Source organism: Camelus bactrianus, chromosome 13 (genome assembly GCF_048773025.1).
Source record: "Camelus bactrianus isolate YW-2024 breed Bactrian camel chromosome 13, ASM4877302v1, whole genome shotgun sequence".
NCBI lineage: Eukaryota > Metazoa > Chordata > Mammalia > Artiodactyla > Camelidae > Camelus > Camelus bactrianus.
The window spans coordinates 75,601,963-75,629,063 of record NC_133551.1 but is presented as its reverse complement, the minus strand read 5'-3'; the positions used below and the strand labels follow the sequence as shown (position 1 = coordinate 75,629,063).

At 58.1% G+C, this 27,101-nt stretch overlaps 1 protein-coding gene and 1 long non-coding RNA gene across 7 annotated transcripts in view; one reads left to right on the top strand and one right to left on the bottom strand.

Moving 5' to 3' along the window:
- PLEKHG5 (pleckstrin homology and RhoGEF domain containing G5) overlaps positions 1–26,250 on the bottom strand; it is a 46,114-nt gene extending 19,864 nt beyond the window's left edge. Inside the window, exons 1-2 of one of the 6 annotated variants that reach the window (XM_074377548.1) lie at positions 25,789–26,250; positions 6,131–6,207 (exon numbers count right to left, since the gene is read on the bottom strand). In XM_074377548.1, the coding sequence (XP_074233649.1) occupies positions 6,131–6,207; positions 25,789–25,855 (144 nt within the window). In that variant the 5' untranslated portion in view covers positions 25,856–26,250. Of the gene's footprint in view, positions 1–862; positions 1,166–1,243; positions 1,751–6,130; positions 6,208–7,097; positions 7,258–23,436; positions 23,589–25,788 lie in introns of those variants that run through there. The other 5 variants (XM_074377552.1, XM_074377551.1, XM_074377547.1 and 2 more) reach the window with 5 other exon arrangements.
- On the top strand, positions 521–11,733 carry LOC141579653 (uncharacterized). Its single transcript, XR_012511481.1, has 3 exons — positions 521–711; positions 8,128–8,211; positions 10,995–11,733. It is a non-coding gene; the product is annotated as an uncharacterized LOC141579653 (long non-coding RNA).
- Positions 26,251–27,101: the final 851 nt, after the last annotated feature.

Here is a 27,101-nt window from a genome sequence, read left to right as displayed (position 1 = left end):
TGCACAAACGTACCAGACCCTGGGGCCCAGGATCCCAGCACAGCAGCCTGAGCCTGAGCCTGGCATCTCTTTTTTCAGAGCCATGTAAAAGGCTCCTTGCGAGAGAATGGGGGAGAGGGCACATGCCTGGGTTGCAGAAGACCTGCTTCTGGGGCCCACCTACCCCCCTTCTTCTCCCCACCTGTGCAAGGAGGGCACTAGTCAGTTCTCTAGAATCTTCTGTCTAGGGATGACTGCTGGGGCCTAATGTGTGTCAGAATCTGGCAAAGGCAGAGTAAAACCCTCCTAGGGACCCCCAAATCTGGGGAAGGTTACGGACGAATTTGTAGGGTCCCAGGTGCTCTCGGCCTGCATGTCCAAAGTCTTTCATCAAGGCAGGCCAGGGCCTCTCCTGGCTTGGTGGGTCCTCTCCCTCTCTCCTTCCCCAGCAGGGGCCAGGCCAGACCCAGGTTGCCTGAGGTGCAGACTCTCGCGCCCCCTGCCGTCCTCGAGAGGACTTTCAGCCTGGCACCGACTCCGACGCCCAGTTGGGGCAGGGTCGGTGAAACCGCCTCACCATGCCGCGCCAAAGCCCTTTCTGATCCCCTCGCCCCACTGGCAGCCCTCACAGCTGGGCTGGGACCCTACAGACACCTCACGGCCATATCGCCCAGCCGACCGCACCCTAGAGTCACTGTGGGTGGCGGGCGCTTGAGCCCACTCCACTTTCAGGTAAGTGGAAGTAGAGCCAGTGGCGCCCAGCGACATCCACCCGCAGGCCTAGGGCTGCGTAGGATCCTCCACCCCGGGTTCTGTCCATTAATCCATGGAGAGTCCTGGCAGCCGGACCCCGTCTGGACCCCAGCTTCCCCGTGAGACTCACCTAGGGACATGGGTCTCCTCTCCAGCGGCTGGGGCTCGGGACAAGACTGCCAAAGTCCCGAGGACCCCTCAGGCCAAGGGGGCGCGGAGCTGCGGGGCGGGCTCAGTCAGCAACGCGCCGGCTAGGGGCGCGGGACGTAGGGGAATTACGGTAGGCCGGCGCAGGCGCTACCACCTGGGCGGGCCCGGGACGTACCATCTACGCGCCCGGCTGGGACCGGGGAGGGCTGGGATCCCGGGAAGGGCCCGGTGCCCAGCCCGGCGGCCCGGGAGGGGTGGCAGGAAACCCGGCCGGCGGGCGCTTGGGGGCAATCGAGGGTCTGGATTGCGGGCAGAGGGGAGACGGTTGTCACTGTCCCTGAGGGGGCTGCCCTTTACAGACCTGCGGAAAGTTCAAAGTCCTTAGTCTTTAATCCGGGCTTCAAGACAGGCGCTCGTCCGCCTTAGCCAGCGAGAGGAGACACCCGGGGTCCAGGCGGAGGGACCGGCAGGACTAGCCCGCCGCGGGAATCGTCCCAAGCCAGGCTCGCTTCCGCTGGGTTCTGAACTGCGCCTTCCACGGCGCCTGAGAAACGGGCCCGCCTATCTCCGTGCCTCCCTCTTTATTCCTGGCCCACGCCTAGCACGGCTCAAAGGGGGCCATTCCACCCTTTGGTGGTTCCCAGCAGCTTGAGTTTAGAATAACTGCGCTCAGGACTGGAGGTGGAGGTGGTGTTTGGGGATACAGGGATCCCACTAATGAGGCAGGATCCTTCCCTAATTACCACGGCAATAAGTGCATGGTTGGGCTGGGGCCTCGGGAGCCTCGGGGTCCAGGTCTACCTGCATTTTCCCAATTCTAGACCACCTCCATCAGGCTCCTCACCAGGCCTGCTGGAGTCCCCTCCTAGTGGGCACCACCCTCCTAGACAGCACTGACCTCCCTGGGGTTGGGTCCACACCAGGGCAGCTCATCTTGGCCAGGTGGTGTGGTGGGTCCTCTGTCCCTGCCTCTTGGGCACCCCAGGCCTTCACCTTCCCCCCTCCAAATTACAAATTACATCTGAGCCAAAGCCCAGATGTTCCACTTGCATTGCTCCTCTGGTCCCAACCCATTCTCCAGCTGCACACTGAACTGCCCCCCCCCCCCCCCCCCCGTCTACAGCTGACCAGTATCTCAAAGGACCAGTCACCTCCAGAGTCCCAGAATCTGTCGATTCTCAAGGGCACCCTGGTCTCCTACCTCTTACCCTCAAAGCATCGCCCAGGAGATTAGGTGACTCCCTTCCCCAGCATTCTTTCTCCACAAGTTTCTCAGATCCACCTCCTCCTCTGCCCTGTGTCCACTGGTCTTCATCTGACAACCCCTCTCCTAGACATACACATCGCCCCTCCCAACTCATCCCTGCCACCTCGCAGTCCACTGTTAAGCTGGAAGGGAACTCTGAAGTCACCAAATCTAATCTCCACTCTCCTTGCGTAAATACCTTTAGGGATGGGGTGCTCGCTACCTATACATCAGGGAACAGCTTCAGCTGTTGGAAACTTGATTATATCAAACCAAAGCTCACCTCCCTGCCAGGGCCCTTGGGAGTCATGCAGAAAAACACCTCCCTTTCCCCCTGACAGTTTCTAAGGAATGGGAGGCTCTGAGGACAGACACCTGGTTGAGTCCTAGCCTTGCCTGGGCAAGTCATTCCACCTCCCTGCTTCTCAGCGTCCTGTCTCTAAAATGGAGATGGGGCGGTCCCTACTCACAGGGTGGGTGTGCAGAGGACTAGATGAGGTTCCTGTGGTGAAGGACTATAGCAGGGCCTGGCACACAGCAGGTGCTGAATAAATGGTGGCTGCTAGAACTGTATTACCTTTGAAGATAATGCCTGGAGGGTCCTGTCTCCAGGATAAACACCCCAAGTCTTCTGTCCCTTTAAACGTGGTGGCCCTCAAATGTGGTCCCCTAGGCCAGTGTCAGCCCTCCTCCATGTTCCCTTGTGACCTGGGGTGCCTGCGCAGACTTTCCTCAGAGTGCCCAGCTTAAGGGGGTCCAGACCTCATCCTGTGATTTGCAGGAGGGCGGGGATACCCACCAAGTAACCATTCAGCCCTCCGAGAGGGAGGGTGCAAACAACTTCCCCATCTCCCTGACGGACTCTGAGCTCCACCTGCCCCAGCAAGGGGATAGATGTGCCATAAACGTTTGTCTGGCTGGGTGGGGTTGGCTGGAGTCCGGGATGAAACCCAAGGAGGTCTCAGATCTCAGGGAGGGGAAGGAGGGCATGCTGGAAGCCTAGGGTGTTTCTCTCCCCTCGCATGTAAATGAACACATAATCACAGCCAGCACTCTCTTGAATACCTACAGCATGCCAGGCTCTGTGCTAAGCACTTGACATATGAGCCTTCCTTTAATCCTTGTCAAAACTCTGAATGCCTCAGCTCCCAGATGGGAAACAGGCTCAGAGAGGTGTAGTGACTTGCTCAGGGTCACACAGCTGGAAAAGGGGTGGGCTTTGACCCTGGAGCTCACAGATGTGGGCCACTCTATACATCTTCCTCCTGGGAAGGGGGTAGGGACAACACTTCCCTCCTGTGGTCCCCAAGACAGGTAGTCCAGACCCCTCACCTGGAAATCAGGGTGCTTTGCTTCCCTCTCCCCATCTCCTCAGCCCTGCTTGCTCCTTACAGCCCCGACATCCCTCCCTGCTCACTCAGCTTTCTTCCATCTCATACTTCCTTATTTCTCTGGACACCAGCAGTCCCCTCCAGGAAGCCCATCCTGGTTATCCCCATCCCCCCAGAGTGAACTCCAGGGACAGGAGGTAAGGGTGGGGTGGCTGATTCATCTCAGAAGCCCCAGCACCAAGGAGAGGCTCAAACAAAAACCTTAGGGGTGAGCCCACAAGCGGAAGGATCCAGCCCTGCTGGAAGACGGCCCTTCCCAGGGCAGCCTGGGGGGCTAGTCTGACAAACCAAGCCCTCACTTCCCTCATCCTCCCAGTGGGGCTGGGGTGTTGCTCTAGGAGGGCAGGACCTTCGTTCCCTGGAGATCTCCAGGGCCTAGAACCAGGCCTGGCACAGTAGGTGCTTAAAGCTGATTTGGTGAATGAATGAATGATGTCATCTCCTTCAAAAAGCTCATCATATCCTGCTAGCTGTTCCTAGAATAGCTGGGGAGAAAGTAAGAGCTACGTTCTCCATCTCCCTCCAGGCCAAGTTTTGCCAGTCATGCTTGTGTGATGTGGGCAAGTTCTTTGTCTCTGAGCCTCAGTTTCCTTACATTTCATGTGGGAATAATAATGCTCTTCTTCTAAGGTTCTCTTGAGGGTTCAGTGAGACAAGCATGAGGCCTCAACCCACCTGGCATATAAACATGTTTGGTCGGCAGTGGTTATTATTATTATCAGCAATAGAATAGTCTCTGCTCTTCTTTCTCACCAAACCTGGTGTCATTCACCAACTCTCACCCTCTGCTCCAGCCTGCCTGCTGCCCCCCCTTCCCTGCCTCTGCACTTCTGCATATGGCGGTTCCCCCTTCCTGGACCACCCTCGCCTTCTGCCCTGCCTATCCATGTTTTCACTTCCACCAGAGGCCACCTCCTCCAGGATGTCCTCCCTGACTAGCCCCTCTGCCTCTGATCACTCAGGCATCCTTGTCCCCGAAGTCTGTGTCATTTGTCCCAAAGTGGGTTCCCCCAGTGATAGGACTTGGGTTCTCCCCCTACAGGCTGGGTGACCCTCTGGCTGCTGATGCCAGTGTCAGTCATGCTGAGTTGCAGGCAGCTTCTGAGACCAGGAGGCTGAAGAGGGCCCACACTCACTCTGACATCAGCTCTCATCTCATCGGCTTCACCTCTGCCAACTTCCTGCAGCAGCTCATGGGCCTGGCCCAGGAGCAGCTGCCCACAGGAGAGGCTGGGACCATGTGGCCTGGCCACCTTTGTTACCTCTCAGGGTCAGACAGAGGCCCCAAAGCTCTGCAGGCCCCTGGCAGGATGTACACTGGGGTAACTGAGGCCAGTTTGTTGCCAGGAGCTCCCATCTGGGGGAGAGGCAACCAGCCAACACCAGAGCCCCAATGCCAGGCACCATCCGTGCCAGCAGATTGTGTCTGACATCACAGCCGCCCCCTTGCCTGGTGACCACGGCAACTAGAGGCCTCCCCCTCCTCTCCCCGCCCCCAGAACAGTCCTCCACATTCCTCCTAACCATGGTCTTCCTGCGCAGAATGGATGCGCATGCATCTGGGTAGCAGCAGGGTAACGGTGGCATTTTTAATCTCCTGCAGCTGGCAGAGCTGAGCTACACAGTGGTTAGGCACCACACAGATCTGGGTTGTGGGTTCAAATCTCAGCTCTGCCACACCTTAGCGATGTGTTCTTAGGTGAGCCGTCACCCCTCTGAGCCTTGGTCTCAACTGAAAATGAGAATAATGACTGGATGGATCTCAGAAGGCCAGAGGGAGGAGATCGAGCTTTGGCGCCCAGGCCTGACACAGTGAGTTGTAGCATTACAACTACTGTCACTCAAGTGCGTGCTGGGTGGGGCCAAACCTGGGTTCAAACCCCAGCTTGGTCTCTCATGAGCTGTGGGGCCTCAGCCAAGTCACAGGACCTCGCTGAACCTTGGTATCTTCATCTGGAAAATGGGGAGACGATGCCTTCCCAGCAGAGCTGCCACAGCAGCACATAAGGCACAGAGCCCAGCAGGCACCAGGCAGTGATGCCCCCGCCGTCATTTTTATCCTTATCCCTCCTGTTTTGCCCACTCCTAGCTCCCAAGCCCTGGCACTCCAGGACCTGTTGGTCCCTTCTTCCCTTTGTCATCCCCAGGCCCACAGTCACTGTCACAAAATCCCAAAGTGTCCCTGACCCCTGCCCAGGCCTGAAGAGTGTCCCAGTGTCCCAGGAAGGGTGCCTGTTGGGCACTGGAACAGAATCTTGGCCAGGTTGGGGGGGACCCTTCCTACTGAGTCTCGGCTTCCTCATCTGTGACGTGGAGCCGCAGCTCCTTTCACCTCAGGGCTGTAAGGCCAACAGTGCCGAGAAGGGTTTTAGGGCAGCCCTGCTCCTGCTGCCTTGCAGAAGACCCCCACTCCGCTGATTCTGAGCCAAGGGCAGCCCCTATGTCTCCTAAACCAGCCCTGCCCACCCCTGAACCCAGACAACACTGACCAGGCTAGCTACACCCTCACCAGGGCCCTGAGGATATCCGGGCCTGGATAGAGAGGGCAGTTAGAGCCCTGTCCCCTCTGCCCCCAGCTGCCCCCCACCCCAGGGCCCTCGGGCCTCCCTACCTTGGCCGCCCGCCCTTTGTCCATGCAGTCGGGGTTCTGACAGCGCAGCCCCTTCTCCTCCACCAGGCTCCGGTCTTCTGCAAAGGAGAGGAGCAGAGGGTTACTAGTCGGGCGGGGCCCAGGGACGCTGCGCCCCAGACTGGGCACCCAGTCTCCTGGGGGCCCCAGTAGCCTCCTGACCAGAGGATGGGTGGGGCCGTCTCCTCAATACACCCTTGAAAGGAGGTCAGTGTCCCTTTCTCTTTTAAATGCCAACTTATCTGCATGGGAATCTGTTTGCAGAGCCCTTTTCTTGTTGCAGCTCCCCAGGGAAATTATCCAGATTCCACGGGGAGAAAATGTCTTTGGAAATAAGCAGATCCCTCCCTGGGCCCCACTAGTCTGGGGGGCGGGGGGCAGCTCAATGACCTTGGGGCCACAGGTTTCCTTGAGGATCCCTGCAAGATTGCTGGGGGAAGGGCCTTCGATCCCTTCCTACCCCTGCCCTCCGCATCACTGCCTCCATGGACAGTCATCCTCGCCATAGCGTCACCCTCTGTCCATCTTTGTCCCAGAATTTGGCCCCCTCCAAGCTGCCTCTCTTCCCAGCGGCTGGAGTGCAGCAGCAGAGAGGGCAGGGAAGCGGGGGCAAGGAGGCTGCCCGCCCGGGCCAGCATGCAGGGCCGGGGAAGGGGTGCTGAAGCGCGCCCCGACATGGGGGCAGAGTTTGACCCCCGCAGCTCTGACTGCAAGACCCGCGTCTACCTCCCACCTTGAGCAGGCCTTTCCCAGAGGAGGGGGCGGGGTGAGCTCCCGCCCGCCGCGGGGAAGGAGAGGGCCCTGCCCCGCTCCTCAGCGATCTCCCCCCTCCACAACTCCCCGGCAGGCCCGCGACGCCCCCCGCCCGCGCCCCTCCCCAAGCCGGCGCGGAGGCGGCCAGGCCCGCCTGCCTGCATGGCGGGGCCGGGCCGGGGGGCCCCGCACTCACCCATGGAGGAGGCGCCGGGCGGCCGGGGACGCGGGCCGGGCAGGAGGAGCAGCTGGCCCGCCGAGGGTGAGCGCGACGGCGGCGGGGGCCAGGCGCCGGCCGGGTGCCGGGGGAGAGGCCGGAGCGCCAGGGCCGCCGGACCCTCGGCGGCGGGAGGCGGGGCGGGGCAGGTGGGCGGTGGGAGGAGCCGAGAGCAGCCCCGCCTGCGGGGGGGCCGGACTCCGCAGACCCGCCCCGCCCCTGCCCCCCGCCCCTGCCTCCCACCCCGCCCGGCGCCCCGCTGGGCAGAGCCAGCCCTCGGGCTGCTCTGGGCATCTATCTGCTGGGGGGCACGCGACCCGCCCTTTCCCCGTGTCCCCTTCCTCCCTACCCCCGTCTTTGAAATGTGGGTGTGACCGAAGGCCGTCCCTCGCACCCCAACTCCCTTAGCCTCCCATCCACCTCAAATGAAAACACCTCTGTTTTTGATGTGGTCAGGAGACATTTTCTCAGTCCCCTGGAAAGTGGGAGTGAAGACATTTTACACAACTTTGCTGTTTCTCCGGGTCCGAAAAGTATCATCTAGGTGGAAATGGTGACTTCTCGTAGACAAAAACGCAGGTCAGGGCAGCTCCCTGCACCCTGCCTCTCCCACCCCAAGCAGAGCCCCCTCCCCCATTTAGAGATGCTGTTGGGGAACACGGGGAAGGAGCGGACTTTATTATGATCTCTGCGTTGGTTAGCATTTTTAAAACTTTATGGAAGAATAACATAAATACATACAGAAAAGTGCATCTTTCATGAGTACACAGCTCAATAAATTTTCACAAAATGTACTTTTGCAAAATAACCAGCATCCAGATTAAGAAGCAGAGCATCACCAACCCCCGTGCAGAAGCCTCCCTCGTGGGGCCTGCCAGCCACTCCCCTGGAGGGGATGTTGTCCTGGCTTCTGTTTTGATTAGTTTTGCCTGATCTTATACTTTATGGAAATGGCATCACGAGATACTTGGACAGCATTTTAATGGTTATAAAACACTTTGCACTACAGAAATGGAGCTTCAGGGAGGTGGTCAAGACTCTCCCAAAGAACTCAGGTGCTCCTGAGCCTGCCTGGACCTCATCCTACCTGCAGGTTGGTGCCGGGAGGCTCTGGGTGGGTGAGACCCAGTTGTGGGAGATCCAGTTTCCAATGGGGCCCTGCTCTCTCTCCCAAAGCCTCCTCTGGCCCCTTCCCCAACCAGAGTAGGGTGCGTGCCTTTCTCTGTGTATCCCTGACATGGGCTGGCTCTGGGGACTCACGGGTGACTAGTCCCTGCCCTCAAGGACTCTTGGCGGAGGGAACTGTGGTGGATCCCAGGTCTTCTGGATTCACTCAGCAAACACATAGCAAGGTTCCTGTGAGGGCCCACCCTGTACCTAGTCCCAAGCTGGGCACTGGGGACGCATCCGTAACCCTGACAACCTCTCTGGTGCTCACATGGGGCCTGGTGGGCAGGGAGGCCCTTTGGAAGGCACCTCTGCACATGTGCAGCGCCATGGGGAGGAGGCTGGGGGTGGGAGCAGTGCACAGAGGCCTCGAACAGTGTCCCGAAGCTTCCAAGCTGAGAGGAAACCAACGGCACAGGGTCCCTCATTCTCCTTGTGAACCTGGAATCTCTGCGAAGGGCCCTGCGTCTGCCCCACCTAATTCTCAGGACTCTCAGGCCAGTCCTGCTTTACTCAGTTCACAGAATTACACAGTTCTGAGTCCCCTCTCGGAATCTCTGCTTCCTTCCCTGTCTGAAGGGCCAGTGATGCCTGTCCTTTCTCTAGCCTGGAGGCAGGGGCCACTGAGGTGGGAGACAGCCCTGTGAGGACTGACCAGGTCCATGGGGTCAGTGGTCCTGCTGGCCCTGCTTGCCAGGAGGTGGCTGGCTCACGGGTGGGGTGGGAATCAGGGCTCTTCTCCATCACCCGGCAGCATCCTCTCGGCCATCTGGGTTTCCACAGGGACCTGGAGACCTCAGCCAGCTCTGGGGGAGTCTCCCATGCACCCCTGGGGAGTCTGGGGAACTCAGCCAGACAAGGTCTGCTGCTAGCTCCAAGTCCCTGTGTTATCACAACTCAGGACCTGGGGTTAGGGTCTAACACCCTTTGTCCCAAGACTTCTGGGTTCTGGCCCTAAGTTCTGCAGGCTCTGGGCTACTTCTTCCACCACAGGGATCTGGGGTGACTTGCCAGCTCTCTCAGCTGTGCTGTGACTGCTCCAGGCCTCAGCCACAGCAGGGCCAGACTCCCCTCAGCCGCCACGGGGTGGCTGTGGATTCTGGAGTTCTTTGTCCAGGTTCTTCCAGGCACTGGAGTTCTACTGGCTGACCTTGCTGATCTATAATCCGCACCCGCTACACCTGTTTTCAGCTCCCTCAAGATTCTCGGTCTGCTTTCTAGACACCCCCTCTCCAGACTGCTGGGTCCTAGCCCCTCTGGAATTTAGTTTCTCTGCATTCTGCACTAAAGCTGCAACCTCCTAGGACCTGTGGGTGCGCTTCTCTCCCCAGAGACTCTGAACACAGGAAAATCAGCGAGGACCCTGATAGCTCTCAGGCCTTGGATGGAGAGGGGTCTCTGGGGTCTGGGGAAGAATCAGGCACCGGGACAGGCCATCCCCGCCCCAGGCCTGCCATGGGCTCCCCTCTAGTAAGTGGCCTCGTTCACAGCCCTGCGGAAAGGATGGGCCAGGTAAGGGGGACATGTTGTACCAGGTGATATCACACCCTGGACATAGCTGATTGGGCCAGAGGTGGCCACCTGGCCCATCCTATTCAATAGATTTGCTCTCTTGAGAATTTGAATTGAGACGGGCAATTCCTATTGGGCTCCGGAGTCCCGAGATCACGGGAAAGGCAGACTGAGCGGTTACGGAGCCCTGCAGTTACTGTTGAGCGAGAACAAGTGGACCTGTAGAAGCAGCTGGTCAGTGGAGATGGCCCTAGAGCACAGAAGGAGGGGAAAATGGCTCTGTGGCTGGGGCAACCCCTGGGGGCCGCCTCCGCCGCCTGCCCTGGCCCCCTCCGAGTCCCCGCCCTGTGGTGCCCTCTGACTGGAGTCTGAGTGGGTGTCTGGCTACCTGCCCTCAGTCAGTTGCAGGCAGACCTGGAACCCTGAACTTGCCCCCCACCCCAAGGCGCCAACGGTTGTCTCTCTGGGGGTCAGAAACAGCCCAGCTGCCCTTCTGGCCTCCTGAGGCCCCTGAGACTCTTGCCACCCTGGGGAAAGCCAGGGCCCCTCAGCCAGGCAGACAAGCCCGCACGCCAGCAGCCCCACCGTCTATCTTAGTCACAGGATTTCGCTTCTCCCCCAACACGATCTCTACCACAACTGGCCGACAGGGCGCCTGGGCAGAAGCCGGCCGGCAGACATGTTTTGTTTGGCCGAGCACAGTGCTTCAAAAGAATTTGAATTGGTTGCCAACTTTGAAAAGTCAGATTTCACATAAAAATCCAGATTTCTGGCTTCTCTGGACAAACCCAAGGAGCCTGGCAGCTCTGGACCCATATTCCCAATGGCTCCAGTTCCCAAGTTGTGTCTGCCCTAGGCTGGCACACACCCTCCACCCTCCACAGTCCCCACCACTCCCTCTCGCCTCCCCCAAGCCCCCTGACTCTGTCACTCACTGCCTCCCCTGGGAGGGAACGGAGCTTCTGACCCCGGCTCCGCCCTTCCTGGTTCTGCTCCTCTGTCCCCTGAACACCCTTCCCACTGCTGTCTGCTGACATCCTGCCCACTCTCCAAGGCCCAGGTCCGAATGCAGCGACCTTCCAGAAGGTGTCTCAATCTCCACACATCCAAATTCCATCCGACTCTCTCCTTCCATCCTACTGTCCTAGGATGGGCCTTTGACCTGACTTACTGGTTTGGACCTACTTTCCCTGCCAGATTGTTCCAGAAACAACTGCTGAGACCCATCGCTCCAACTTACTCAGTACCTGCGTTCCACACAGGGTCTCATTTCACCGTCTAACCCTCTGCAGCCTGGTCTAACCCCAGATGGCAGCTAGTCACTGAGGATGTGCAGTGGGGCCAGTCCAAACTGAGATGTGCTGGAAGTGGGAAACGCACACCAGATTCTGAAGACTTAGTGCCGCCTGCCAAAAAGAGTAAAATCTCATTGATCTTTTTTTTTTCATTGACATCAGTTTCTTTTAATTAATCACTGATGATCTTTTTATACTGATTACATGTTGAAATGGAATGTTTTCCATTTTGGAATATTTTTGGACTATCTTGGGTTCAACAAAATAGATGATTAAAATGAATCTCACTTGCTTGTTTTCAGTTTTTGTTTTGTTTTTTAATGTGGCTAATAAAAATATTCAACAATAAAAGTTCTATAGGCTAGAACTGTTCTAGACACTTGAGGGAAGGAGGTAGGATGATTGTGCCCATTTTACAGATGAGAAAACTGAGGCTCAGAGGGTTGGTCGACTTGCCTAAGGGCTCACAGCTAGTGAGCGGTGAGGCTGGGACTTGAGCCTAGATCCAAAGACTCCAAGTCTGTGCTCCTAAACATGAGGCCATACTGCCCCCCCACCGGTGCCCCAGGGGTACCTGGCACAGTTCGGTGCCTGGCACACGTGCACTGATTCCCCCATCGTCACATAAGTGCCCCCTCTCCCAGCTAGCTCCAGGCTGAGATAAGTGTACAAGAGACCACCCTTGTCACTCCTCAGGGAAGCCCCTCACCTCTGAGCTGTGCCTCCCCCACCACCCATGAACCTGTTTGCCTGAAGAAGGCAGAGATTCCCTGCCCACCACCTCCCAACCCCAGGCCTGGTCATGCAAAGGCAGCCCCTCCCAGGAAGCAGCTGTGGCCTTGAATGCCCCCTTCCATGCAAACCCAGCTCTCCTGAGAGCCTGTCTACGGTTGGGCAGCTGCTACAGGCTGTGCTAGGGCTGAACCCCCACCGTCAGGGCAGCTGGCAGAAGGTCAAGACTTGACCCAAGCCTGCCCGAGAGACAGAGGGCGTGTCCTGGGCAAATGGTTGCTGACCCTAGGAACCATCTACCACTCCCTACTCCAGATACTGGTCAGAGCATCGCGGGTGGCCCAGGAAATAAATGTGGTCCCCTTCCCAAAGCTCCATATCACATTTTGGGGTAGGGCCATCACGTGGGGACCCAGCTGGAGGAAGGAGCACGGACCAGGCCTCTGATGCCTGCAGCCCAGCACTATTGATGGCATCGCCCCCTGGGGCCTAGAGACCCCAGTTACTGCCTTGCCCACCCACACCCCTCGGGCTCAGTAAGAGGTGGGCGGACACATTCAGAATTCCTTTCTGGGGCCAGAGAAACTGTCCACACAGTCCCTGCACACAGGCCTGGGGCCGGCCAGCCACTTCCTCCGGCTGAGGCCGCGGTGGGCACCTGCCCCATCGGCCCACCACGGGCTTCCTCCTGAGGCTCCTCAGAGGAACTGAGAGTGGCTGAGGGAGGAACACAGAAGGGCTGCAGAAACTGGTGTGAGATTCCAATTCGGGGCAGTCACACTCACTCCATGCACGAGTCTCACCCCATCATGGGGCTGGGCTGGCGCCAGGTCCCAGCCCCCACCCCTGATGGGCCCGGGCCAGGGGCTGGCTGGCAGCAGGGGACACAGCCCACACAGACAGCTGTGTGCTCGGCTCTCCCACTCGCCTGCTCAGCTCAGCCCCACGGCGGGCTCACGTGCCGTGACCCACCCACTGTGTCCTGGGGCCTCTTTCCCAGTCAGGATGAGCAGGGTCCTGTCGGTGGTTCTGAGACTGAGGGTGGAAGTTGGGTATCTGGGTGCCACCACTCGAGACCCCATTGAGCCTTTTCTTCCCTTCCAGAGCAAAGAGGGCACCAAGAATCGTCCCTGAGGGTGACCATGAAGGTGCCAGGAGTCAAGGGAAGACTTGGCATGGGGCATGTCCCCTCTCAATATTCGCTGTGGGGTCGCAGGGCTGGAAGCAGATGGTCACTGTGCCGTGGTCTGTGGAGCCTGAGACAGCAGGGACTGTCCTGCCTGGGGAGGCTGGGGGGTGGGGGCGGGCCTCACAGGGAATGCTCCAAAGCCCTGGGGAGCGGGGAGGGTGTCCTTGGCAGACGGCCCAGCAGCAGCAGACTTTGGCACCTCGCAGTTACTGAGATGTAGAGAACAAATAGAATGAGGGGACCCGGCCCCTGCTGGGCCTCCCTGGCTTGTGTCTGGGACTGGCTGAACCGTCTCACGCCGCCTCTGGCCTTGTCCGGACCTCGGCCACCTTCCCTGCCTCAGTAGACAGGAACCTGCCAGGCGAAGTGGTGCACGTAGACAGGACTCAGCCTGTCCCCCAGGCCACTCCTCCCAGCCCACCCTTTGGTTCCAGAATGGTGCCCAGCTGGAAGAGAAGGGGAGATTTCCTCCAGGCTGGCTGCCAGCACACAGGGCCTGCCCTGTGTGGTCCTCCCCCGCTTCACTCCCTACCCAGCATCATGGCTCCTCCTCACCCAGTCCTTCCCTCCCAGCCTCCCGGGGCCCAGGTGGGCAGCGCGCCCAGCCCGCCCCTCCAAGCAGCCGCATTCCTCTGTCCACTTTGGCCAATGGGACAGGTAACTGGAGGGGGCTCCTCACACTCAGGACACCTGTCGTTTACGCCCACTGGACACCCATTCTCCCTTCTAGGAGCAGCATTTTCTGCTGTGCTTTGTGGAACACACGCCCCATGTGGTCTCTTTCCACAGCAGACCCCAGGCCTACCCATCACTTTCCATGCCCTCGGGCTACAGGGATGGATCAGGGCAGGACCATACCAGGCTGGGAAAGGCTCCTGCTCCTCTGGGCCTGTGGCCTGGGGGGGAACCAGAGCCTGGGGCCCAAGATGAGGGAACAGAGGAGGGGACGGAGGCCCAGGACACTGTGCCATGCAGGCCTCCACAGGCCAGACCTGGACTTCTATCTCCGGCACTGAAGTGTCCTGACAGAATCAGAGTTGCCAGCCTGAAGCTGTATGCTCTGCTGGGCCACTTATGGGCTGAACTACGAAAAAACACAGCAAAAATAACAGCCAGCAAGGACCGAGCCCTTGCTCTATGCGTGCGGTGTCTGAAGTGCTCCATGGGTCACCCCAGTTAGTCCCCTCAGCTGCCCCACGATGCCACAGGGGTCATTTACACGACTTTCCCAACTTTTGACGTCTAGGAAGTGGCCAGGTTGGGATCCAAACAGAGGCCGTAGGGCTCAGCATCCCCGACTACCGGTCCTGCTTCCCAAGGAGCTTAATCTCTCTGTGCTTCTGTTTCCTCGCCTACAATGGGGATAATAAGAGAAATGGCACATGCCCCGAGGCCTCGGCCATGAACATTCTAGAAGGACTTGTCCCACCATATGGCCCTGATCTTGGAGGCAGAGTCCAGGCCTGAAGCCCCGCGCTGGCCACTGCTGCCCCCAGCCTGAGCTGCTCCGCTCCAAGCCTAGCTGCAGGGCCCAGGCTGCCCAGCCCAGCCAGCCCCGGGAGGAGAGTCTCCTCAGCCTGCCCTCTCTGCCCTCAAGGCCCCCAAGGACCTCATGCTCAGGCCTGTCTCCTCTGCCAGCAGTGGCTCTCAGGAGGGACCCTGCCCTCCCCCACCGCGGCTGAGTAAGTGATCCACAGCAGCATGTGCACGGTGAACAGGACACAGGCTCTGGCCAGAGGGAGGCGGCCAGGTAGACCAGGTGTCGGAGTGCCCTCCCGGGAAAGTGGGCCTGCACCTACCCCGGAGGTCCTCGATGATGTCCAGGGTGGAGCTCCAGGAGAAACGCTCCACGGCCCCCAGCTCCAGCTCGGCCAGGGCACCAGGCAGGGCCTCCAGCTCATAGGCACCCCGCTTCCTCCAGTAGAGAAACATGCTGAGGCCCGGGGAGGCCTCCCCGCCAGGCCCGTGCCCTCTGAGGCTGGGCGGCCCCGGGGACCCAGGTCCCCGAGGCCTGGACACAGTGGGTGTAGGGGCTGTGGAAGGGCTGCAGAGACCCTGGGGCTGGCCTCAGGGCCGGACAGCGCAGCCCTCCCCGGGGAGGGGAGCATGCTGGGAGCGGCTGGGGGCCTGGGAGCTGACCAATGGCCAGGGCCCCAGCCCCACACAAAGCGTCTTTCTTCCCCTCCTACAGACATTTTACAAATTTCAACTTCCCGGCCCCCTCGGAGCCCCCACCAAGGGGATGGGCCAGCCGTCTGGGGACGGCAGAGGCCCGGAAAAGAGTCCGATTGTTTCATGATCTCTTTGCTAAGATAAGTTTTCAGAGGAGAAAAATGTGCTGCCCCAGGAGCAATTCCAGCCCCCTACCCCTGACCTCTGTCCCCAGCCCCCAGCCCCAGCTGATCCCTACAGGATTTCTCAATGAGGAGTGGAAGTACCCACAGGGTGCTATGGGATGACCCCCAGAGCTGCCTGACTCGGCCCCCTCCCCAGAAAGCACAGGGCCTGTCCCCGGATCCACTGAGCAGAAGCCGGGAGGAGGCCTCCCAAGGGTCAGAGGGCAGGAGCTGTGGGCCAGGCCTTAGCCTAGGCTGCCAGTGAGGCCCAGAATCTGCCCTCTGGGCTCTCATGAAGGGCCTCCCCTCCCTGGGCCGGCCAAGCTTCACCAGGCTGCCCATCCACCCCTGTCTCCCTCCTCAGACTGTGTCACCTACACCCATGGCGGCGCCAGGCACAGAGCCCTGGGCAGGCCAGAGCCATCTTCATGGAGCTCACAGCCCCCTGCACAGTGGGCACGGGGTGGGTGGGGGCAGGGAGGTTGGATCGGGCAGGGCGTGGAGGAGCTGGGGGGTGCAGAGCCACTCACGGAAAGAACCAGGAGAAGAATGAACAACAGCTACGCAGAAAAATGAAAGTCATCAGTCAAATTATTCCTGAGCCTCTGGAAAAATGGCAAATTTGTATCTATTTGGAAAATAAAACTAAAAGGCACGGCCTCCTTTCCGTGGAGAGACCTCTGCCCTCTCATACCCAGGAAAGCAGCGTCTTCCTGGTTGTTCTGGTTCTCCCCAGGGAGGTGGGATTACCCCACAGCACAGATGAGGAACCTGGGGCTCAGCTACTAAGAAGCAGGACTGGAATCCGACCCCAGGACTGCTTGGCTTCAAAGCCAACACTGGGGCCTTCAAAGTCATCAGAGGGAGAAGGCCGGGTGGTCAGAGGGCAGCGGGGTGGCCCTGTGGACATCCAGACTGGACAGGGCAGGACATCGTGCTTGGCCTCCCAGCCAGCCTCTGCCGTGTTGCCCAGCCTCCCAACCTTCCAGGGTCCGAAGGAGCTAGTCTGAGTGGGGACAGAGCTGGCCGCCCCCACCCCCACCCCCACCCCCGACCAGATGCCTGGCAACAGACAGGCACGAGGCCCAGGCAGGGGGAGCTGGCAGCAGACAGCTCTACTTTCCAGGGGGTCACCCCAGGGCTGTGGCGGGTGGGGGTGGTAGGGGTAGCCGTCCAGGCAGCCTGCACACCCCCAGCTGAGGGCTGAGGTGCCAAGAGGCAGCTCAAGTAATTCAAACCAGATGCCAGCCTGCCTGCCACCCTCCTCCCCAATCCCCAGCCCGGGGCCAGGGCCAGACAAATGCAGGCCCCTTGGTCCTTGATCACTGGCACCCACTTAGTCTGGGCCCACACAAGGGTAGGGGGGCTCTCTGGCTCGTGTTTACAGGCAAGTGGCCAACATGGGGTGTCAGCCGAGCTTGGGGGGTGAGATGATCTGTCCCTGGCAGCCATGGCTGTTCTCAGTGCCCACCCAGAAGAGGCCAGGGCTGCAGAGTGGGGAGTGGTCCCTGAGCAGTTACCCAGGCCAGACCCCTCTGCATCTGGGCCTGGAGGGGCTATACTCGGTTATGGTTTCAGAGCAGAGAGCCCCAAAGCTGCCCCGCCTGGGGGTTGAGGGGAGAATTCTTCCTGCTCTCAGCTTTGGGGCAAACACAAGGAGCCCCCACTCCCCTGCACGCACCCACCTGCAGAGGCCCCACTGAGGGGCTGTTTGTGCTCAGGCCCAGGATGCTGTAGAGAAGACGAGGCCTGGCTGTGCCCCTCCCCCTGCCCCTGCATCCTCCTCCCAGAGGCTCTCTCTGTCCCCAAATGTGCCTTCTGCTTCCCACCTCCCTGCCTTGGCTCATGCCAGTCCTGCTGCCTGGTGTCCTCCAGCTCCCATGGAGACTCGCCCACACTCCCCCTGTCCAGGCTAGAGGCCCCCATCCCTGGCCTTGCCTCCATCTTCCCTGTGCAGGAGAGCATGAGGCAGCCCGGGGGATCTGGGCAGGCCCACCCAGGTAGGCAAAGGGGCCCCCACAGTGTCCTGGGGCCAGCCCCCACTACCATGAGGCAGCCGGTGTCAAAGGCAGGTGGACACACCCGGGCCTTTTCCCTGGGTCTGGGGGAAACCAGGAAGCTAGATGGCTCATGACACTGCTTACAAATGTGGGGAAGGGGTTCTCCATCACCTCTGGGAGATCTCGTGGGGTGCCACGTCTGTCTTGTATGCAGCTGTGTTCCCACTCCCAGACGGGCAAAGTGATGACGGTTACTTTGGGCCAGATGCCATGCTGAGCACTGTTCATCCATTATATCCTTTAAGCCTAATGTCTGCCCCATGAGGCCAGTGGGAGCACCCCACGATAGGGACAGGGATGGAGAAGCAGAGGCCAGGGGCCACGTACTTTCCCAGGGCCACACAGAGCAGGAAGGGGGCAAACTGGGGGGGAACTCCAGAGCCGTGCTCTCACTGCTTGGCTCTGTGGGCCACATTGTTTGGCCCTTGATGGCACCGTCACTGCAGGGTACAGACGGGGGACCCAGGGCCCAGAGGGAGGTAGGGCAGCCCCAAGTTGGAAGCCTGTCCTCCCACAGTCTAAGGCCCCACGTCTCCTGCCTCGATCCTCCTGGAACCTCGTGACCCCGGGACAGGGGAGCAAGGAGACCAATGGCTTGTGCCCTCCTCTGGGCGTGCCCCTCGGGGCTGGGGGCTGGGAGCTGTGGCCCCAGGCAGGTAGACCCCAGAATTTTGCCACTTGTCCCCACTGACATCAGGTCCCACTGACCGGGGGCCAGGACTGGGACAGGCAGAGGGACAGGAAGCGGGAGACCTGAGGCTGCTTTATCCAGTGCCTGGCAATGGCCTTGGACGTGGGGAGGGGATCGATCCCTCTGCAAACCACAGCTGTTTCCTTGAGAGCAAAAGTGCTGCGTGAGAGCCTGAACAGGAGGCCAGAGAGGCCTGCTGAGTAAGGGGCTGAAAGAGGAAGAGGAGCAGGTGATCCAAGCCAGCCATCAACTCTGGACACCAGCCACCTCCCAGCGAGCCACAGCCGACAGAAACCTTGGCCCTGTGGGGAAACTTCCCTTCCAGTGTTCACAGACCAGGGCCTTTAGATGCCCCTTCTGCCTTCTGCCCTGGCTGACTCCTGCCCCACCAGTCTGGGCCCTACGGCTCCCTGAGGGCAGCTCCCTAAGGTCCAGGGTCCTCCTCTGCCTTTCTCGCTGGGTATCCCTGAGCATGACACTTCCTGAAGCCTCGGATCCCACATCTGTGAAATGGGGTAAGGAGAGAGGGCCCCACTGCGTTATCTCCAAAAGATTCTGCTCACATGGTGCTAAGCAGAGAGCAAGGGCTTCCCCACAGGGATCAAGACCTTGGGGGGGTCCCTGCATTCCATCAGGCAAGGCCCTCCATGACCCTCTGTGGTACCCTGAGCCCCCCAGGAGCAAGTGACCACATCTTTCCTCCACCTTCCAGCACTTGAGGAGGCCTGTCTGGACCCCCAGGGCAGCCTGGGATCTATAGGGGTAGGGGTGTGGGCCAGGAATGGAGCTGACACTGCCGGCCGTGCCCAGTACCAGCTGCACCGCTTGCGTGAGAAGCAGCCTAGCGGGCTGTGCTGGGCTGAAGTGCTCCCAGGTCGGCCGGCAGGGCCTGTTAGGAATTACGTCTGGCCAGCAAGCCAGAGGCGTTATATAACGCAGCGCTGGGAGGGCACTAGCCACCTCCCAGCCCCCCAGCCCCCAGCTCCCCAGCCTCTGCCCCATTGGCCAAGCCTGAGAGGAGGTGTGTCCCACTAACCGCCTCTCCCCCTACACAACCCACCAGACCGCCAGCTCCAGGTAAGGAGAAGAATCTGCTCTCACCGGCCAGAGGCACAGGCCAAGGACCCTCCAGGACCACAGCCTGCTCGTGGCCCATGGTGGGGGCCTGGGGTGGGGTGAAGGCCATCCCCTGGCTAGCAGGCAGGCAGCGCACCTGGGGCTGGCCCTTGCAGGAAGGATGAACAGTGGGGCCTGGTATGGAGTATCAGAGACCACCCCCGACCCACTCCCATCACAAAGTAAACCATCCTGAAGGCTGGACACCAGATCTGAAGCCTCAGCCACCTGCAGGTCCATCAGTTTGGAAGGTGCTGGTGGAAACCTGGCTGACAGCCAGCCTGACCCTTAAGCCTCAGCCAGGCCCCTGCCCCAGGTCTTCTCCCCAGACACCTCCTCACAGCGCATGGCTGCTGTGGCTCACCGGCCCCTGGAAAATGCTGCGTGCACCATGCCAGAGGGCCGGCACAGGGTGGGCCTCCCCCCATCCCAAAGGGCCCACACAGCCCCTTCTCAAACCCGCAAGAGCTCCAGGGGCTGGGACCGAGACACGTGAGACGTCCAGGCATGGCAGCGCCCCCGGACGGGGTCTGCGGAGCCCAGGGAGGAGGCGGGCAGAGCCCCGCCGGGGCTTTCTGCTCTATCCCCAGAGTGGGCCCTGCGGGGGCGCTCCTCTGCCGCGCGGCACAGTCGGGCTGTCCCGGCACTCCCTCCCGGTGCGGTTGTGTGTGTGCTGCCACCACAGCCTGGGCAGAGTTCCGCCAGCAGGGAGCCCCATGCCAGGCCCGGAAGGGGCTGGGCCCCGGCGGCCTGGCCAGGAGCCTGTGCTGTTTTCGCCCAGGTGCTCCAACACGAACTCCTCAGAAGCAGAGGTTCCTGCTCAGCCAGGGACCCTGTGGCAGTCCTTGTCCTCCAGCTGCCAGCTGGGCACACAGCAGGGACACCGACATCTGACAAGTTCCCCTGTGTACCAGGCCCTGGACGCAGAGCCTCCTAGGTGGGTCTCCTTTAAGCTGCCTGATGAGCCCGTCACTGTGTTACTTCCACCCCCATTGTACAGAGCAGGGAGCTGAGGCTCGGAGGGGCCCAGAGACCTGCCCAGGGCAGCCAGGAAGCGGGTGGGGGCTGCCGCCAGGGTCACCTCACCCCCACCAGCACCTGTGCCACCCTTTGTTCCCGCTGTGGCCGAGATATTCAAGTTCCATGGGCCTCCAGGGTCCAGTCAGTAAACAGCCCCTCCTGCCCATCGCTGCTGGCACCCTGAGCTGAGCCCAAGGCTCAGGGGCCCCTCCCTTCCCCTGATGCACCCCTGCTTGGGAACTCTGGGGGCCCTTCAGGCTTGGATAAGCCTCGCTGACCTTTGAGCCCACTCATAACAGGCCTTGAAGAAAACGGGCCTCTTCCTGGGCCCCCATGAGCATGTGGGAGGGGGGCAGCCAGACAACAGTCCCCTCAGACCAACTCCCCGGAGGCAATGGGGTGGGAGTTCTACTCACGTCCAGCTTCTGGCCTGACCATCGTCACCCACCCATCTACCTACTGCAGCATGGGGACAAGCACACCCTGGGGCGGCCTGGCCATGGACCAGCCACCCACGCCATTCTGAGCTCTGCTTCTAGAATGCTGTGGCCCCAGCTCAGGCCACCACTACCTTGTCTGAGCCCCCTGTCTCCAGAATGCAGCCTGACACCTGCATCCTGGCATCAGATGCCAGCTCTTGCTGGCTGTGTGGCCTTGGGCAAGTTGCTTAGCCTCTCTGGACCTCAGTGCCCTTATCTACCCAGTGAGGACACTCACAGTACTGCATCACAGGGTTGCTGTGGGGATTAAAAGACTCAGCCCAAAAGAGTGGCCTCCACACACAGGATCTGCTCCTGGCAGGGGCTCTGTGGACAGTGGCTGACAATCATCACAAGAATACAATGCAAATCTGAAAAGATCCCTGCTCTGATTGAAAACCCGCTCCCTATCACCTGGGGAGCAAGGCCATCCCCAGCCCAGCAGGGCCGCTCAGCCCCTACCAGACCTGCCCCAACATGCTGCTCCTGGGGGGACCGAGGGTGCTGTCGTACAGCCGAGGAGCCAGGCTGCCTTTTGGTCCTGCCTCTCCTGCAGGTGACCACACTGAAATGGTGCCATCTGGATCCCCCTGGGCTGGGAGCCCCTTGAATGCAGGGCCCAGGCCCAGTTCCTCCCAGAGCAGGTGCCAGGGGAATGCTGGTTGACTTGAACTTGGATCAGTTCATAACCAACCATCTCTCAGGGCTGACTTCCGAATACCTCAAAACTCAGTCCAGTCAAGGTGGCAGGGCTCCCTGGTCTCCAAGGAGGATCCCAGCTCAGAGGACAGCCCACAGGTCTGAACATCCAGCCTGGGGTCAGATCTAGCCACCCCCTGGGAGGAGCTGAGACCCCAGCTAGAGCCAGGCACTCTGTCAGCTGGGGTGCTGGGGTTTTCCTACCCTGGGGAGGGGAAGAGGAGGAGATGGAGGCCTGCCTGTATCCCCAGGGCTGTCTGTGGCTGAGGCAGGATGGCCACATTCGTCTCACTGCCAGCTGCTGGCCACTGCAGACGTTTAAACCTGGCCAGACAGACTGAGGTCCTCTTGAGGGCCAAGTCTGTCCAAGGAACAAAAGCTTCTGAGCCAGTATCCTGACCACAGAAAAGACTGGCCAGACTTTCAGGACAGCTGGGATTTCAAAATATCTAACCCATTGTTGGAACACCGATCCCAGTGGTTGGAAACTATCGTTAACTGGCCCCTTGGACATCCTCAGCAGAGACCCAGGTTGCCTGGGACAGGTCTTGTCTCCCTGTTGGCCCACGGAGGCCAAAGATCCCTCCTCCCCCCAAGCTCAGGGTCCAGGTCCAGCCTACAGAGGCAGTTTCTGGGCAGGGCAGCTTAGCCTGTCATGACTTTGTAGTGGATGCTAGTGCTCAAGAGCCTCTAATATGGGCCTGGAGAGGTTCTGCCTCAGTCCTATTCATTTGTATCTCAAGAAAAATAGAGCAGCTAATGGATGGAGAGTGACTGGGTGTGTGTGTGCACGCATGCACAGACATGCCCATTATTTTAGATAATCCTCTCCAAGGAAAATGACTTTGAGTACTCAGAGACTGGAATGATGTGAGGGAGCTAGCCATGCAGATATCTGAGGAGGAGCATCTTAGGCTGAGAGAACAGCAAGTGCAAAGTTCCTGGGGTAGGGGCATATATTATGTTTGAGTTAAGGTGACCAACTGATCCAGTTTGCCTCCCCTGGACTAAGAGGATTCCCAGGACACAAGATTTCAGTTTTAAAACCAGAATAAGTTGGTCACCCTGCCAAGGGAACTTCAATGAGGCAAGTGTGGCTGGATCAGGGAAAGCAAGGGGAGGAGGTAAAGTCAGAGAAGTGACAGGGTGTCAGGTCCTATGAGGGCCTGTGAGGACCTTGCCTTTTATTCTGAGGGAGACAGGAACTACTGGAGTTTTTTTTAACAGAGGAGGAACATGATCTGACTTTAAAAACACACCATGGTTTTGGAAACAACAGCTTCAAAGAAACAATGTACTAAATGCTCTGAATGTTTAGGTCCCTCAGTGGGACTCTGCTTCCTACGATGGTGAACTGGGTAAATCAGACCAACCTTCCCACTTGAGACAACCAAAAAAGCTGGATGAAAAAGTTATTTTTTAATCTTTAAAACATCAAACCAGACAATACACAAAACAGGAGGATCTAGGGAGGTAAAAGGATGGTTTTGCTCTCAGGGTGTTTATGCATTCTGAAGAAAGAGGTGAGTGATAGCTTCACTTTTAATAGCTTTATGGAGCTAGGGGGGAAAGCTCAAAGTCCAGGGAACCTCAGACCTGAATTTGGAATGAGCTCATCCCAGACTGGTTGTGTCTCCCGGCATATGGCAGAAGCACAGGAAGATCCTCTATCATCTAAGGCCTCAAGTTTTTCTTGCAAATAATTTTTAAAATACAATGTCCAACACACATTCAAAGATAACTAGGCACACAAGTAACTAAGACCCCATGTCTGAAAACCAACAGAAACAGACCCACAAAAACTTAAGGTGCTGGAATTATCAGACACCAACTCAAACAGCACCTCATCTGAGCACCACAAAACCCTGGGTGGTAGACACTGCTGTTGTCGCCACTTTAACGATAATGAAATTGAAGCTCAGAAGGCTAGTGACTTGCTTACACTCACCCAGCTAGTAAGTAGGAGAGCTGTGATTCAATACTGGTCAGTTGCTTCTGTAATCTGTGCCGCTAAAAACTTACCGCACGAGAGGGTTCTTAGAAGGACTGTGGAGTGCCCTCGGTGCCCCCGACCCTCGGAAGTTCTAGATGCACGATGTCAGAGCCTGCAGCTGCCCTCGCACCTCGGCCAAGAGCCACAGCGTTCCAGGAATGGGAGTGGACAAAAAAGAGACATGCCCGGAGACCATGTAAGGGGACACCTGCCCAGCCACCCACCCTCTCCTGTCTGGAGCAGACTCATGGAAGATGATAACCAGACATAGAAAGTACACGAAGGACCAACATACTCTGCTGATGGGGGAATAAGTGGCTTTCTGGATGACCATCTGGAAATAGCTATTAAAATGCAAAATGCCCAGCCCTTTCCACCCAGCAATTCCGCTTCCAGAAATTTATTCTACAGATATTCTTTCACAAGGCTGCAGAGATACCGGTATAAGGATATTTACTATCGCATTATTTACAAGAGCAAAAAACTGGAAACAACCCCCAAAGGTCCACTCATAAAGGGCTAGTTTAAAAATTATATCCATACATATCATGAAGCCACTAAAAAAAAATGAAGTAGACTGTTATGTATTGGCACTTAATCTCCAAAATAAAGTGTTAATTGGGAAAAACAACTGCAAAAATGCATATTTTCTTTCATTTCAACATTTTTACATATACACGTATATGTAGGTAAGTGCACGTGTGTGTATATTCATAGAAAAAGTCTGAAATACAACTGGAAATATCTTCATCATTTATGTACCGTGAGAATTTTATAGTGCAGATGTATTACTTGTATAAGCAGAACAAAGTATACACACATGCATATATGTATGTGCATAAGTGTATATATTTTTATTTATTTATATGCTAATTTAAAGGTATTAAATGACCACCTTTCTTGTGCATTATTGCAATAGCCTCCTGATTCTTTGGCTCTATTTATCTGCCATGCTCTCTTCCTCAAACGCTCCCAAATCCACTCTCCAAACTTCTATCAAAAAGGATTTTCTGGGGAGAGGGTGTATGTAGCTCAGTGGTAGAGTGCACGTTTAGCATGCACGAGGTCCTGGGTTCAATCCCCAGTACATTCATTAAAATAAGAAACAAATAAAGTAAATAAACCTAATGCTTTCCCCCAGAAGAACAAACCAAAAAAAATTTTTTTAAAAAAGGATTTTCTTAAAATGCAAGTTAGAAAATGCTACCTACCCTGCTAAAAATGCTTAAATGCTCATTGCCCAAGGATGAGATCTTTCTTCTGTAAGATGCTCTCCCATCCTCTCTGTGGTTTGACGCTGTACCATCTGTGTACAGCTCCCCTTTCTCATGGCACCCGCCGCACCCAGCCATCCCTCAGTCATCCCAGCCAACCCTACAACCCTGCAGAGGCCTGTCTGGGCGCTAGGAGGAACTTTCCGTGGCTCGCTGTCTGCTTCTTAAATCTGTCTTGGGCCAGCCACGGGGTGGGGGCTCGCAGGGCAGATGAAGGCTGGAATAAGGGCTCTGATCTGAACACTGAGAGGTCAGTGGCCAACACACCCCCAGGCTGTTCCTCTCTGGCCAGGAATAGGACATTTCCCGGGTCAGGCCTCTGACTCTGGGGTGCTGGGAGGCTGTTTGAGTCTATGCACACCATTCCTCTGCCACCGCCAAAATGCGTCATCGCCCATATCAAAGTGAACTTAGCGGGGAGGGCATAGCTCGAGTGATAGTGTGCATGCTTAGCCAACACAAGGTCCTGGGTTCAATCCCCAGGATCCCCTCTAAAAGAATAAGTAAACCTAACTGTCTCCCTCCACCCAAAAAAGCAAACTTGAACATGTTGATGGTTTAGGAGGGATTTCATGGCCCTTCTGGAGAAAGCTACAAAGGCACAGTTGGGAACCTGCCCCAGATAGTCCTGGCAATGGGGACACAACTTCAATGCACAGAACTGATGGCCTGAAGGTCTGGGCGCACCTTGCCCACCCACCTTCCATCTCACAAGAGAGGAAGCAAGAGAGCCTTCCACCATCAGAGCCACCCCTGCGGCAGCTGCCCGGGAAGCAGCTCTTCACATGGGACCCTGCTCCTTCTCTCAGGGGCTGGGCGGCTGAAACCGAAAGCAACCCCTCCTCTGCTCCCTCAGAAGACAGGACGCGGTCAGCACCTAAATCAGAGCTAATGGCCATCGGTTGTTGGGTGACCCTTGCGTTCTACAATCTCAACTCATTAAGTCACCCATGAAGGACAAAACGTGCCCCACCTGCAGGAGGGGTTCCTAAAGGGCCCAGCAAGTGTGGGGTCAGAGTGGCCCCCTCAAGACCCACATGGTCTCCTCTTCTCACTCTGTGTCGCTAATCCTCATTTCTGGAAGCAAGAGGAAGAAAACGTACTCACCGGCTCCCGGACGAAGGCCGAGCCAGCTGCGAGGTGGAGACCCGTACTTTGTCAGGACTGAGCTCATGCTTGACCTCTGGGGTGGTGGCGCTGTGCCTGGCCCTGGAGCCACGTGCTAGCCCCCGTCCCCGTCCCTCTCTGCCCAGCTGCAGTCCCAGCACTGGAGGGCTTCTCCCAGACCCAGCCTCTGTCGTAATTTCTCCAGCTGAATCGTCTGCACAGAAAACCACCAAGCTCTCAGCCCTGCCAATTCGCTTCTCCTCCGGCACAGGCCCCCCGAGCGCTGTGTATTTTAACGTATGGACTCCGTGGCCGTGGTTCGCACTGTTTCCTTGCCGGTGGTTTTCTCCCCTTGGATTTTCCATTCCCAAGTACCCATATGCTCCCTGGAACACACTTCGCACACTGCTGGCTGCCTTGGCGGGTGCCTGCCCCTCTCCTTTCCCGGAAAGTAGTGCCACGAAGCCCCTCGTCTCTGCAATTCCAGCAGCCAGCAGCAGCTCTGGCTGGACTCTGGTGAGGAGGAAGGCCTGCAAGTTGGGTGGCTTCTCCCTGCCCAGCAGACCTTCGCAGCCCAGAGACCTACCAAGTTCCAAAGTATTAGAAAACCCCAGGCCACAGTCTGTTGAACGCCACGGCGGCATCAGGTCCGGTCGTCATGGCAACCCTTGGCTTCCCAGCCCAACACACTGTCTGCCGGCTCGGCTGTTTGCTGATTCCCGAGACTGCTTACTCAGCTCCCGGGATCTCCAGATTGGACCTGCTGCCCCACGACTCCAAGTGCAGCTCCTTTCAGACTGCTCCCCGACCCCGTGGCCCACCCTCTGCCCCATTCTTTTCCTGGCAAAGCCTTGGAAATCTTTAACTTAGCAAAGCCTGTCTGGAGGCCCTCCATCACGTGTCTTCCTCCCCCTCCTGCACAGATGGCCCCCATATTTATTTTAGCCACTGTTCAGGCCTGGTTTGTCAGCCAAGTCTCATTCCCTCCGCCAGGCCCTCCCCGGGAGCGAGGGCTGCGGGGCTGAGCGCCCGCTCATGGAGAGGCAGTTACAGGCAAAGGCCCCTGGCCTGCTGGCTTGCTTGCCTCCTATCTGAACTCTTCTGAGACCAAAATTCTTTTTCCTTCTAACACACTATTAAAGATAGCCCAGAAAGGATTTAACTTACATACTTGGGCTCAGACAGAAAAGTTAAAATAAATGCCCACTGGAGTTTATTCCACTCGATATTGATGCAGAAAAGAGGTGCAGGTGCTTGCTGGGGTTTCTGACTTCCCCACTACAACGCCCAGATTTCACTACCCTCTTCCAATG